General features: G+C 37.8%; 1 protein-coding gene across 1 annotated transcript; it reads left to right on the forward strand.

Annotated features, from left to right (window-relative positions):
- The first annotated feature begins 3,685 nt into the window (after positions 1–3,685).
- LOC119052819 (C-X-C motif chemokine 15-like) lies at positions 3,686–14,254 on the forward strand. Its single transcript, XM_037150218.2, has 4 exons — positions 3,686–3,754; positions 4,411–4,540; positions 12,175–12,258; positions 13,804–14,254. Exons 1-4 carry the CDS (start codon positions 3,694–3,696, stop codon positions 13,814–13,816), a joined length of 288 nt encoding a protein of 95 aa, XP_037006113.2. The 5' UTR covers positions 3,686–3,693; the 3' UTR covers positions 13,817–14,254.
- The last annotated feature ends 823 nt before the right edge of the window (positions 14,255–15,077 follow it).

Here is a 15,077-nt window from a genome sequence, read left to right on the forward strand (position 1 = left end):
AAATCTCAGAGTGTTAATTAATAACCAACAGTTGATTCATACCACCACTACTGTTGGGTAATCTAAAAGGAATATGATGAATATTGTGGCCAAATAATTTAAAGTAAAAAGTGGGTTCAGCCATATTGTGTGATCTGCTATTTTACTTCCTCAGTTACCTACTGTCTTCCCAAAATGTAGTGACTTAAAACAATAACCATTTTATTCTTGCTTATGACCCCACAGTTTAGGCTAGATGATACAAAAGTTGGGCTGGGATCAGCTGGGTGGTTCTTCTGATAGTGTCTTCTGCAGTCACCCATGTGGCTACAGTCATCTGGTGACTTAAGCAAGACCACTTCACTTACATGGTGGTTGGTGCTAGCTGTTGGCTGGGCATCACGTTTCTATCAGATGAGTTCTGCTACCTTCTTATAGTGACAGCAGCATTTCAAGAGGGCAGGAGTGGAAGTTCCTAGGTTATTTGCATTTCTCACCTGGAGTATCCACATCACTTTTGCCACATCCTATTGGCCAAAGCAAGTCATTAAGTCAGCACAGAGTCAAGGTATTTGGGAAATAGATTCCACAGCTTTAGGTGAGTAGCTGCTAAGAATTTTTGGTGATTTTTAACGTTTTACAATTATTTAACATTTCTGAGACACTCAGTCTCCTCAACTATAAGAAACATGCCTTACAAAGTTTCTAGATAATATACAAAAAGTTCATAGAGGTTTATTGATAAAAAGCAAAGCTCAATAAATGATCATACTATTATCACATTACAGTGTATCTCTATTAGTAGTATACATAAATATTTTAAAGAATGAAACAGAAAATTACAATTAAAAATAAGATTTTTAAGTGACTTACTCTTTGTATAGGTCTCAGGCTTGTGAAAAATTTACCTAATAAAATACATTGTCTATAAAACCTTAGAAGTTGACAATCTGAGCATTTTAAACAATCTAGACCTAATTGTAAATTAATTCTGCTCCAGTTGTAGCATAGATTTCAGTGGGTCTAGGATAAGACCTACCCAGATCTTTTATCATCACCTATTTAACAAAGTTAACACCTACTATGGTGTCATAAGCCTGTCTTTAAATTTTTTAAAAATGAAATTATTTCTGGTCTTTCAACATTGCTTATCAGGTCTTTGTATACTTCTGTATTACCATCATAATATTTACACATGTTAACAGAATTTATGACCTTCACTTAGTACAGAAGAAAAATGAGACTCAGAGAAATTAAGGTTGTGTCTGAATAGTGTTTCTAACTTACTTGCAGCTTTTCAGTTTGTAAAAGGGCCAAGATTTGATCAGTCAATTGAATGTTGACAAGTTATATTAAAATTGACCTCATTTTGAGATTGTAGTAACTTTTTTCCCTTCCTTGACATGCCAAGACCATTGCCTTAGTCTGTAACTGCTGCTGTAGTTACACCCTGGACTGGGTGGCTTCGATAAACAACAGAAATTTATTTCTCCTAGTTCTGAAGGCTGGAAGTTCAATATCAGGGTGCCAGCATCACAGACTAGTCCTCATGCCATCACAGGCTAGAAAGGTGTAGAGAGAGCTCTGTGGCAGCTCTGTGACAAGGGCAATGCTCCCATTCCTCTGGGCTCCATCCTCACCAGGTCACAACTGCCTCCAAAAAGCTCTGCCTCTTAACACCGTGGCTTTTAGGGTTAGGATTCTAACCTGTGAAATCTGGGGGGAGATAAACATTGAGACCATAGCAACTCTTAACAAAGATGTGCCTCTTTGCATATTTCTCTGTTTGGAATGTTTATCAGCCTTGTTATGATAGGTATCCTTTCACCTTTAGCCACTCTAGTGTTACCTCCCTTGTGGAGTCTTCCCTCCCCCCTCCTTTGGCCAAGTCTTCCTGCCTCTGCCTCAGGGTGCCTCAGGGTGCCTCAGGTACCTACCTAGTATAACACAGATCACCTTTTGTGTTTAATTTGCTTACATCTGTCTTTCCAAACAGGCTGTGAACAAGAGGAGAAACTCAATCTTTAAATGATGTGGATCCCAGCTCATGGGGTCCGCCACATTGTGGATGAGGCACGAGAAATTCACACAGACTACCTTTTACAGAAAACACAGTCCTTTTACAGAAAACAAAGAAGATGATGCCACTAATTACATCACAGAAGAAGGAAATTTACAAATGCAAAGGGAAAAGTGATTGAACTGGTTACACTCCATACTGGGGAGTTTTAGCATGGATTTTAGGACGTTACAGTAAGCACTTTCTGTCTCAATTCAGGGTGAAGGAATTTTAGCAAAAGCAAGTCTCATAGCAGTCCAGGTACAATGCAGGCCTGATTCCCCATGGGAATCTCCCCATGGGAGAACCTATCTGTGGGTGCATCTCTGAGAGGGAGCTGGGCCCACCCCACGCAGAATGGTCTCCTATATTTAAATATCTAGTGTCCAGTATGTATTTAAAGACCCTGCCATGTAAGAAATGCTCAATGAGCTTTGGAAAAAGTATCTTATTATTCAAGCTGGGTTTATCTTTGGACTATGACTGATTTTTCAGTTAAATGCTGTTGTGGTTTGAATTATGTTCCTCTCCCAAATTCATCACTTAAAGTCCTAACTCTTAGTACCTCATTTGGAAACAGGGTCTTCACAGAAGTAACCCAATGAAAGTGAGGTCATATGGGTGGGCCCTAATCCAACATGACTCATCTTCTTAGAAAAAGGGGAAATTCAGGGGCAGACATATATACACAGGGTGAACACCATGTGAAGCTGAAAATGACTCTCTACCACTGAGAGGAGAAGCTTGAAACAGCTCTCTCCCACCCTCACAGCCCTAAGAACAAATCAACTTTGATAATACCTTGATCTTGGACTTCTAGTCTCTATAACTGTGAGACAGTTTCTGTTTTTAAGCCACTTAGTCTGTGGTACTTTGTTATGGCAGCACTAGGAAATAAATAGAAACGCTTTAGTGTTTGACTTGTTAATGCAAAAAAATGCATTGAATATGGTATAACTGAAGTATCTTACATATCTTAAGGAACAAAAATCGAAGCTCATAGTTCCCTGTTACATCATTCAGTTTCATGTTTGTTGAAACTACTGCCTTCAAACCAAAAGTAAACTATAGTTTGCTGTCCTTTGAAGGACAAGGGTTAATATAGTCTGAACTTCAGTTTCTTTGCAGATTATTTATACCACAGGTGTAGTTAGAGTCTGGCAGATGATTTTATGATTGAGTTGGATTATGCAAATAAGCATAAAAGCCAAAAGCAAGTACTTGCTGTGGAAAAGCATCTTAATTTCCTACATTGTACAAGTATAACCTTGGAAACCTATATAGATATTCTTATGATTCCATTCTGCAAGCCACCATTAACTGCAACTGGACCTGAGCCCTTAACAATTGCAAAGTTTCACTGCCCTCAGAAACAATAGGTTCCTTTTTTCTATTCAACAAATTCACTTTAACCTACCCCAACCCCCAAATTAAACAAAACTTGAAAAACAAATCCTGCTTCCTTTTTGGCTTGTGAGTGACACTTAAAAAGTGTCACTTTGTGAATGTGGCACTTAGAAATTGCTTCTTTCATTCTTCAATGGGGAGAGACAATGCTAGAAGTACAAAAAATTCCCAGGGCTACAGAGAGCACATAAAAGGGGGCTGTGGTGCTGATTCCACCATTTAGACAAGGATCAATGTCAAGCACAGACATGGCTGCTGAAAGCTCACGAACTTTCCTATTTCTGGCGGTCCTTGTCCTGGGTATCTTTGGTAAGCCAGCCATGCCTTTTGTCCTTTCCTTCTAAGCAGTAGAAAACATCAGACACAATTTCAGATCTAATGATACTGTATCTGGCATTAGGCAACATGTAGGAACTGTGAAATCAATAACTAAGCAGAACATATATTTACATTTCAGTATCAAAAATTTTCTTCAATTAACTTAATTTTTAAAAATCTGTTTAACTTCCTAGAAATATATGACTGTAATGGTCTGTGTTTTTCTTATTAGAGATGATAGCAGGAGCACTACTGTAAATAGGTTTAGGGTGTTCATTTTAATGGTGGTAGGCAGATAGAAATCAATACCTCTAAATGACAGAATTCACACAAAATCTTTATGTTTAAATCTTTTCATAGAAGGAAATCAAGTTGACTTTACTATTAATAACTTTTTCATGTTTTAAGCAATGAATTATTGATCTAGTGTAATTACCAGTTTCTCAAACATAGTAGATGCTTGATAAGTGTTCATTGGTCATCAGCATAGCAGATGATTAGATGTATAATTGTCTCTCTAGATATTTATATCAATACTTAATGTGTTGACTGCCCTGATGTACTGATTTCAAATTTTGGGCAAAGAACTAAGCCTCATGGCTGTCTTTGTTCTCACTTAGTGTTTTTGCTTTGCTTTTCTCCCACAGCTGATCCCTGTGAGAGCCAAGAGTTGCAATGTCAGTGTATTCAGACCCATTCTCCCTTTATTCCATTCAAATTCATCTCAAAAGTTCAGCTGATCCTTGAAGGTGCCTACTGCAGCAGAAAAGAAATTATGTAAGTAGTGAAGATATGGGGAGAATAGAAGCCTCTAATACCAGACTTTTAAAAAAATTTTTCCCAGTTGTTTTGAGATATAAGTGATATACATCACACATTTAAGGTACACAGCATTATGGTTTGAAATGGTATGTTGTGAAAAGATTATTGCAATAAGTTTAGTTAGTGTCCATCAATTCATATAGATACAATCAACTATGTATAGATGCATATAAATGCAATAAAGGAGAAAGTAAAAAAAGAAAATGTGTATTTTTTCTTGTGTTTCTTACTTAAGAGAGTAAAACTTAAGAATTCATATGCATCTGAAATATATATTTATCTATCTATCTATAACCTCACAGCTTCTTTATATATTCATCTATCAAAGGACACTTGGGTTGTCTTCGTGTCTTGGCTATTATAAATAATGCTGCTATGAACATAGTAGAGCAGATATCCTTCTGAGTACAGTGGGTTTTTCCCCCTTTTGATATATTTCCAGAAGTGGAATTGCTAGATCGTATGTAGTTTTACTTTTAATTATTTGAAGATCCTCCACACTGTTTCCGTAGTGGCTGTACCAATTTACATTCTTACCAACAGAGCACAAGGGTTCCTCTTCCCCAAATCCTTGCCAGTACTTGTTTTCTCTTGTCTCTGATGCTAGCCACTCTAACAGGTGGGAAGGGGTACCTCACTGTGGTTTTCATTTGCATTTCTCTAATGACAAGAGATGTTGAACACTTTTTCATGTCTCTGAACCATGTGTATACTTTTAGAAAGAGTGTCTATTTGCGTATTTTGTAGTACTGTGATCTTCAACGTGGGCATTTCCTGACAAATGTACTAAATTGAGAATAAAGGAGACCAGGCTCTGAGCATTATCCCTGCACAATGTGGGGAGATACTTGCCCAGTGTTTATGCTCTCATTTCTAAAAAAATCATGTACCCACTCCAAAAATAAAAGGCTCTCTAGTGGGAACATGATTAGGGTATGAATTCCTCTAAGTGGATGTTGAAGTCCATGAACATGAACAACAAGCAAAGATACATGGTCTTCTGTAAGGATACATGGATCATCTCGATGGTCTGAAAATCTCTCCATTATACATTGAAACACACAGTAAGTTCGGCATGGTCTAATGGCTCTAAAGGTCTGCTTGACAATCTTTCTGAAGCATCAGCCTACAATTATAGAGCTTAGAGCCTGTGGGAAACCCTTCTGCATTTTTATCAAAACTTTTTTATTGTGAACTATACCATGCATACTGTTTTAGTTGTTCATTGCTTAGTAACACTTTGCCATGACTTAGTGACTTAAAATAAATTTATTTATTACCTCATTGTTCTGCAGGTCAGCAGTCTAGGTGGCTTGACTGTTAGTTAGCACCTCTACCACACTACACAATTATTTCTTTTGTTGTTGTGAGAACTCTTAGGGTGTCATAAGGGGCTAAAGTCAAGGTGTCAGCAGGGCTGAAGTCCCATGTGGAGGCTCTGGGTGGGAATCCACTTACAGGATTATTTATGTGGTTGGCTGATTTCAGCTCTTTGCAGTTGTAGGACTAAGTGTCCCTATTCTTGGTCCAGGGTTGCTCTCAGCTCCCAGAAGCTGCTTTCAAATCTGTCCCTTGAATGTGTCTCATGCTTCAAACCTCTCTCACTTCTGCCACCAGCAGAAACAGCTCCCTGCTTTTAGGGACCATGCATTAGGCCCACCTGAATAATCACACTTTGTAGGGGACCGGTTTGTTTTGGTCTGACAAATGTGACTCAGCTCTGTAGGGAAAACCTACAGAAGCAAAGTGGTGGGCAGGAGCCAGACCACCAAGTTTTCCCGTGGGAATCAGGCCTAGAAAATGCAAACAGACTGTTACGGCTTGCTCTTGCTAAAACTCCATCGCCCTGGTCTAAAACAACAAATGTGTATTGTCTATCTTCAAAGTAATTTCCAAAGCCTGTATGAGTTCTCCCAAGGACAGAGCTAATGAGCTCATGCCATCCCCCTTTGCACGTTTATTTTTATTTCCTTGATTGTACCTAGAATGTAGATAATAATATTCTATGTGATAGATAATAAATCTTTCTTTGATGTAAGACCCCAGGAAAACAATAAAAGCCTGTCTAGGCAAGTGTCAGCATGCTCCCCTGTTGAGGGAGTGGCCGAGGCATCCAGAGGCGCTCTCCCCTTGAGAGAGTAGTCGTGCCTGTTCCCTTTATCTCCACAGGATTGTTGTTGCCTGTGCATTGATTCTCGCCGTCAGCCACAATAGGCGGACTCTGCTGGCCAGACCGCCACACACTTTGTTTTAATTTAGTCAACTGCTTAGAGACCTTAACTACATCTGCAAAATCCTTTTTGACATGTAATGTGACACAGTCATGGGTTTGATATCCCATTGTGTTCACCTTCTTGGCGATTAGGGAGAGAAACTCGGTGGGCCTTCTTAGGATTCTACTTAAGCACAGATGCAAAAGAGTGTATGAACACATAGCTATACAGTTTAAAGAGTAATAATACCCCACTCGCCTGCTACCCAGGAAAAATCTAGAACATAATTAGTACATAAAAAGATCCACATGTGAAACTCATGTTATGGGCTGAATTTTGTCCTTCGCAAATTTTTAAGTTGAATTCCCAATCTTCGATACCTCAGAATATGACTGTTTGGAGGTAGAGCCTTTAAAAAGTTAAGTTTAAATGGGGTCATAATGGTGGTGCCTAATTTAATATGACTGGTGTCCTTTTAAGAAGATGGAGAGACACCAGGAATGTGTATACACAGAGAAAAGGCCTTATGAAGACACAGTTAGAAGACAACCAGCCACAAGTCAAGGCAAGAGGTTTCAGAAGAAACCAAATCTGCCAACATCTTGATCCATAGCCTCTTTAACTGTGAGAAAACAAATATCTGTGCTTTAAGACACCCAGCCTATGTTATATTGTTATGATAGCAAACTGATACAACTCTCAAATCATATACTTACCCCAAGCCAAAAAGTAACTACTGTTTTAAACTATGATATTTCTTGCTTTTAGAAATCGTTTTAACACCAATGTATAAAACCTAAAACAGCCGTGGCTGATGTGGCTTAGTGGATTGATCACTAGTCTGTGAACCAAAGGGTTGCTGGTTTGATTCCCAGTCAGGGCACATGTCTGGGTTACTGGTCAGGTTCCTGGTCCGGGGCGTGGGAGAGGAAACCACACACTGATGTTTCTCTCCCTTTTTTTCTCCCTCCCTCCCTCCTTTCTAAATAAATAAATAATAATAAAATTATAAAATAAAACAATTACTGTTTATTTTGTTTGTGTTATGGACTGAATGTGTTCCCACACCCCACATTATTATGTTAAAATCCTAACCCCTAACGTGGTGATATTAGGAGCCTTTGGAAAGTGGTTAGGTCATGGAGGTGGAACCCTCATGAGTGGGATTACAACCCTTATAAAAGAGAATACATAGAGCTCTTTTACCCTTCCACAGTGGGAGGGCAAAGCAAGAAGATAGTCATTCATAAACCAGAAAGTAGATTTTCACCAGACACTAAAAGTGCCTGCACTTTGACCTTGAACTTCCCAGCTTCCAGAATTGTGAGAAATAAAACAAATATTTGTCATTTAAGTCAATATTTTTATGATAGAAACTGAAATGAACTAGGCTGTTTTTGAACTTTAGGTCAAAGAAATCACATCGAATGTATTGTTTTGTGACTTGCTTCTAAAATTCATCATTATATTCTTCAATACATGCATTTTGATGTGTTTATTTTATTTTTAACTATATTTTATTAATTATGCCATTACAGTTGTTCTATTCCCCCTTTCATTTTCCTCCACCCTGCACACCCCTCCCCCACCATTCCCCCCCTTTAGCTTATGACCACTCAAGTTCTCAAGTTTCTCAAGTTCTTTAGATTCTGTATTTTCCATACTATTCTTGCCCTCCCCCTATCTATTTTCTACCTACCATCTATGCTACTTATTTTCTGTACCTTCTCCCCCCTTCTCCTCCTCCCACTCTCCTGTTGCTAATCCTCCATGTGATCTTCATTTCTATGGTTCTGCTCCTGATCTAGCTGTCCTCTTAGTTTGCTTTTGTTTTAGGTGTGGTTCTTAATAACTGAGTTTGCTGTCTATTCACTGCTCATATTTTTTATCTTCTTCTTCTTAGATAAGTCACTTTAACATTTCATATAAGGGCTTGGAGATGATGAAGTCCTTGAATTTGGTCTTATCTGAGAAGCACTTTATCTGTCCTTCCATTCTAAATGAAAGTTTTGCTGGATAGAGCAATCTTGGTTGTAGGTCTTTGGATTTCATGACTTGGAATACCTCTTTCCAGCCCCTTCTTGCCTGTAAGGTCTCTTTTGAGGAATCAGCTGACAGTCTGACGGGAACTCCTTTGTAGGAGACTGTCCCCTTATCTCTTGCTGCTTCTAGGATTCTCTCCTTCATTTTAATCTTGGCTAATATAATGATGATGTGCCTTGGTGTGTTTCTTCTTGGGTCCAACTTCTTTGGGACTCTCTGAGCTTCCTGGATTTCCTAGAAGTCTATTTCCTTTGCCACAATGAGGAAATTCTCCTTTATTATTTGTTTAAATAAGTTTTCCACTTGTGGCTGTTCCTCTTCCCCTTCTGGTACCCCTATAATTCAGATGTTAGAATGTTTAAAGATGTCCTGAAGGTTCCTAAGCTTCTCCTCATTTTTTTGAATTCTTGTTTCTTTATCCTTTTCTGTTTGGTCATTTTTTTCCTCCTTTTGGTTCACTCCCTTGATTTGAGTCCCAGTTTCCTTTCCATTACTATTAGTTTCCTGTGTATTTCCATTCATTTCAATTAGTTTAGTCTTCATATGTTCCTCTAATTTGTGACTAAAATCAACCAGTTCTGTGAGCATCCTGATCACCAGTGTTTTGAACTGTGCTTCTGAAAGTTTAGCTATTTCTTCATCACTTAGATTTATTGGCTGTGGGGCTCTGAGTTGTTCTTGAGCCATGTTTTGATCTGTTCCTGCCTGTTAAGTATGAGGAGCAGAGCCTTAGTTGTTTACCAGGGCGGGGCCACCCAGGTTACTGATTTGTGACACTGTATGTGGGGGCGGGGTCAGAGAGGGACAATGGCAGTTCCCTCTGCCGCTTCCTGCCACTGGGGCTTGCGTGGTTCGTGTCACCGCTAGCTCCTTCACTGGTTTATCTGCACGTGAATGTGTGACTGAGATCAGCCCTCAGCGGATCAACCACCTGGCGCCCTCAGTGGGTCCGCCTGCTTCTCCACACCTGGGATCAACCCACAGCTGCTGGCGCACCAGGGTTGCTTGCCCCGGGTGTCCTGTGGATCTTTCCTGCCCAACCCTGCTCTGCTGCTGGCTCTGCCCCTCTTACCGGTTTGGCTGAAGAGCTTGTTGTTGTCAGACTTCCGTGTAGTTCAATTCTCTGTGGTTTGGCTGCGTTTTTGTTGCTAAAACTTTGTTGTTTTTAAACTTGGTTGTGTGAGAAGGTGCAGTGCTTCCACCTATGCCTCCATCTTGGCGGAAGTCTGATGTGTTTCGATGTAGTCAATTCAATGTAACTAATATCGTAGGAATATTAAATCAATAAATATAAAATTCGTTTATCCAAACCACAATTGGTGCACGTTTGGGGTTTTTTCCAAGTTTTTACTATTATCAACATTTTGTCTCCTGGTTCACGTATATGAGAATATCTAAAAATTATTGATAAGTTTAGGGTGTTCACATCTGCAGCCTTACTAGGTATTGCCATACTATTACAGCTGACATGCCTTCCTGCATTTAATCATCTGGTGCTTTACACCCTGGCCAATAACTGGTTTTGTCAATTTGATGGGTAGAAATTGGTATCTCTTATTTTGTAATTAACATGTATATATTATTAATGAGGTTGAAAATTTTCTCATGTTTTGAGCATTTGTGTTCCCTTTTCTGTGAAATTACTATCAACCTCTTTGCTTCTTTTGCTATTTGGATACTATCCTTTCCCCCATTGACTCACAGGTTTTCTTTACATAGTCTGGATATTAATCCTTGTCAGATATTTGGATTAAAAATACTCTTTTTTCAATTTGGGGTTCATAGGTTCATTCTTCATATGGTGTTTTCTTAACATAAATGTGAGTTTAACAATATACTCTTTTCTGGTTAGTAGAGTTGGTGTTTTGTCTCCAAAAAACTTCCTTTCACAGAGTTTATAAAAATATGCTTCTAAAATTTTTACAGGTTTTTTTTGTATTTAAAAATTTAACCAACCCAGAATAGATTTTTATAAATGATGTGATGAAATTATCAAAGTTTTATATTCTATATAGTTCATCAATAGTTCCAACACTATTTATTAAAATATCATCATTTTCCCACTGATCTACAATGCTGCTTCTGCATAAGTTGAGTTCTCCCAGTGTGTAAGAATGTTTCTGACCTCTTTATTCTGTCTCATTAGTCAATTTGTCTATACTTGTACACCATATTTATTATTAATGCTTTATCATAATTCTTAACATCAGGAAGGGAAAATTCCCCTATCTTCTTCAGAGTGGCTCTTCTTTTCTTGGATTTTCACTCTTCCTCATCAATCTCAGAGCAGCTTGCAAATTCGCACTAATTAAATTATAATTGTGAGTATAATTTCTTTGAAATCATAGATTAATTTGTGAATTATTGGTATCTTTATGAGTCTGAGCTTTCTATTTCAAGAACATAGGCCAACTCCAAATTTATGAGGGCCTTTTATAATGTCTTCAAAGTCTTATGATTTTCTCTATAAAAACCTTATTATTATTATTATTAAAAACCATCAACTGTTTACTTGGGTAATCACATCTTCTGGGATTAATTACAATTTAATTTTCCTCTTTTGGAAAAGCTTACACTTTTTATTTGCCTTTCTAACTTGGCTGAAATGGCCATGGTGGTGGTAGACACCCTATCTTGTTTCTGCACTCAAAGGGAATACTTTCAAGTTTTCACCACTCTTCATGATGTTTTGTGGCTATCTTTGTATTGGTAATTTGCTAAGGAGCTATTATTTTATTACTGTCATTATGTTTTTATAATTAAATATTAAATTGTGTTATTTAATTAAACCCTGAGTGTAGTAAGATGATCTGTTCTTCATGCAATGAAATTCAAGGGAGTTGTGCTTTGTGGTTCTGTAAAGTGCAGTTGAAAACTATAGAATTAATTTAAATAAGCAAAATAAGCAAACTATGCCCTGTCTCTTCCAGTAATGAAGAAATTTTATCAAGAGCCTAAAAACTAACATAGATATAATTGTAAAATACACAATAAGGGTTTGACGACTGGCAGCCTAGAAGATATTATACTTAAGCAGATTTTCCAGAGTTTAGCTCTGTACCTTGTACATCCTAAAACCAATAAATGTTTGCTGATTAATTCATATCTAAAAAGTCTCTACATAAAGATGCTATTTCTGTTGATTAAAAGTAATTTAATTGTACATACTGATGTGAGTAAAAGTCATGTTCTAATAATATGATTAATATATTTTGAGAAAATCATGTGCATATTTTAAACATATGCATTAACTTTTACAGAAATTCTAATGAATAAATTTAAAGCATTATTGAGTACAGTTATTATTTAATTAAAACACTCTTTTCTTTTCAGAGTCACACTGAAAAATGGAAAATTAATTTGTCTGGATCCTGAAGCTGAATGGGTGAAGAATGTTATCAAAAAGATTTTGGACAGGTACAATTAATGCCAGGGATACCCTCATTCATATCTGTCCTCTCTATTTTCTTTTACTTAAGTATGCATTTAGAAAATATACAAGCTCTTCTATAAATTATGATAAAATTAGAATAAGTCTATACTAGAAAATCCAAAAGTGTGGTCCCCAGATCAGCAAGATAAGTGTCACCTGACAAGTTGTTAGAGATGCAGATTCTTAGGTCTTATCACCAACCAACAGAATCAGAAACTCTGAGGTTGGGCCAAACAGTCTATTTTTTATTGTTGTTCAGTTACAGTTGTCCCCATTTTCCCCCCATTACTCTCCCTGCCCTACCCACCCCCACTTCCCAAATTCAGTCCTAAGCCCTCCCACTCCTCCCTGTCCTCCTCACCATTGTCTTTGTCCTTGGGTCCTTTATACATGTTCCTTGACTTGACCCTTCCCCCTTTTTCCCATGTTATCACTTTCCCCTCCCCTCTGGTTACTGTCAGTTTGTTCCTTATTTCCATGTCTCTGGTTCTGTTTTGCTTGCTTGTTTGTTTTGTTGATTAGGTTCCACTTATAGATGAGATCATATGGTATTTGTTTTTCATTACCTGGTTTATTTCACTTAGCATAATATTCTCCAGCCTACAGTCTATTTTAACAAGCTCTCTAGGTGATTCTGATGCATGCTCAAGTTTAAGAACCACTAGTCCACACCTTCTGTTTAACATAATATCCAAATACCTTCCTTGAATATGAAAGTGATTTGAAATTATTAGAAGCTGTCTTATGCAGCCCAGCTAGGAAGATAATAGACCCATTTGATGGAAGAAATTTTAAGAAAAAAATCTCCTCCTTTGAAAAAAATGTATTTCTGACAGCAGTTCTAGAAATGAAACTCCAAGTGGAATTTGCAAGTTGATGGTTGGAGAAGGTGTCATGAGGACTGGCAGGCAATGATCAGAGTATATTTAAATTAATTATGAAAATAACTCTTTTTTGAAGTTTATTATTTTTTAATTGTTGTTCAAGTACAGTTTTCTGACTTTTATCCCCATCCCATCCCCTGCCCCCTGCCCTTCTCTGTTTTTTTTTTTTAAGATTTTTAAGTCATAGCAGTGGTATAAAGAAAGAGGTGATTGATCATAACGAAAAACAGCCTAAATTTTGTCATTTTTTAATTGGAAAATAAAATGGAAAACAAATTAAGGGTTTGTGAAGTTTATGATTCACCTGAGGGTCCCCTTAGCAGTTGAATGATTCTCAACTGCTAAGGACCTCGGGCTTCTTAATCCTGTAGCTAGGGTTCAGTGTTCCAGATCCACCAGCCATAAGTTATGCCATTCTGGATAATTCACTTAACACTGGGGATTTACATACTTTCATTTTTGTTCTTACTTTGAGCTATTATGGGAAAAGCAGAGATAATACACATAAAGTACCTAATTATGGCTCTTATTAATTTTCAGTCTGCCAAATACATGGACTTTTTTCTTTATTTTTTCTTACAAATGACTACACATGAGTTATCCTGTATGTCTATATAGTTACACATCACTCTTCTTATATTATAGTGCCTCTAACTGATGGTCAACACAAGGAGCATCGCATCCTGTGGCTACCAGGCACCCTTGTTTTCATCGTGAACCTGGACGTCCTTCAGAATTGTCTTTAAAGTAGCACCAATTTATGCCAATGTTAGGACTATAATGAACTACTTTCTTTATTTATGCTGCAGACCTAAAGATAGTTTTCAATCAGATGAAACTGGAAATCCAAGATCAAGGTGCCAATATGGTCAGGTTTTTGGTGAAGGTCTTCTTCCTGTCCATCTTCTTGGGGTCTTTTTGTGGTGAGAAAAGAGAGAGCTAGCTCTCTGGTTTTTCCTTTTGAGAACACTAATATTATTCATGAGAGTTCCACTCTATGACTTAATTTCTTTCCAAAGGCCCCACCTTTACATACCATCCCATTGAGATTAGGATTTTAACATATGAACTTTGGGGGGACACAGATACTCACTATGCAGCAGAAATGGAGTCAGTACATAGGCAGTAGAACCCTCAGAGATTTTCTTGGTATCTGTTGTGTCTTTGCCTCTCTCTGCTGGCTTGAGGTTTTTGGTTTTTTTCTTTCCCTTTCTTTCTGCTCTCCTAGTCTCTATGGCAAGTTGTCTACAAAAAGTTGCTTTCCTTAAGATTCAGTTTCCAACTCTTAGGATAGAAGACCTTATTGGCCATAATGATTCAGGTATCCACACAGGTCCAATCAACTGTGGCCAAGGGACCATGGTTACATGGTGCTAACAAAGCTACCTGGAACCCACTGCAGTAGAATGTGGAAGCAGTTTCCAGAGAAGTGAGAGCTTTTTAATGAATGAATTGGGCAGGTGCCTCCAAAGGATTCTATCACTGCATGCATGTGTCTGCATATGCAAGGGGGAAAACAAAGCCAGCTAAGCTGAAAGAGAAAAACACATTTCTTCAGGAGAAAGTATTGCCTTTTACATAGGTGATACCGACAAAGAGCCCTAGGCAAGAAAAGATTTGGGCTGTATGATTCTGAGCAAGTATCTAAACCTCTCTATATACTGTTGTAAATACGAACACATGGCAAAACAATACTAAACAAGGTGTCTCTATCCCTTGTAGAATTGCTAAAAGGAGTTAATAAAATTGAAGCTGCTTTGAAAGTTAGCATAAAATATTGTAAAGTGTTGCCATTGTTATAAAGCCAGTTTTATGGTACCTGTTCACATTGTCTTATCCACAATATACAGACCAAGCCACTGAAGCATGTGGCAAGTTTTACTGCTGTGGATCATGGCAAAAATAATAATTATGTTATT

Source organism: Artibeus jamaicensis, unplaced genomic scaffold (genome assembly GCF_021234435.1).
Source record: "Artibeus jamaicensis isolate MK-2021 breed Jamaican fruit bat unplaced genomic scaffold, CSHL_Jam_final scaffold_1031, whole genome shotgun sequence".
Classification (NCBI taxonomy): Eukaryota; Metazoa; Chordata; class Mammalia; order Chiroptera; family Phyllostomidae; genus Artibeus; species Artibeus jamaicensis.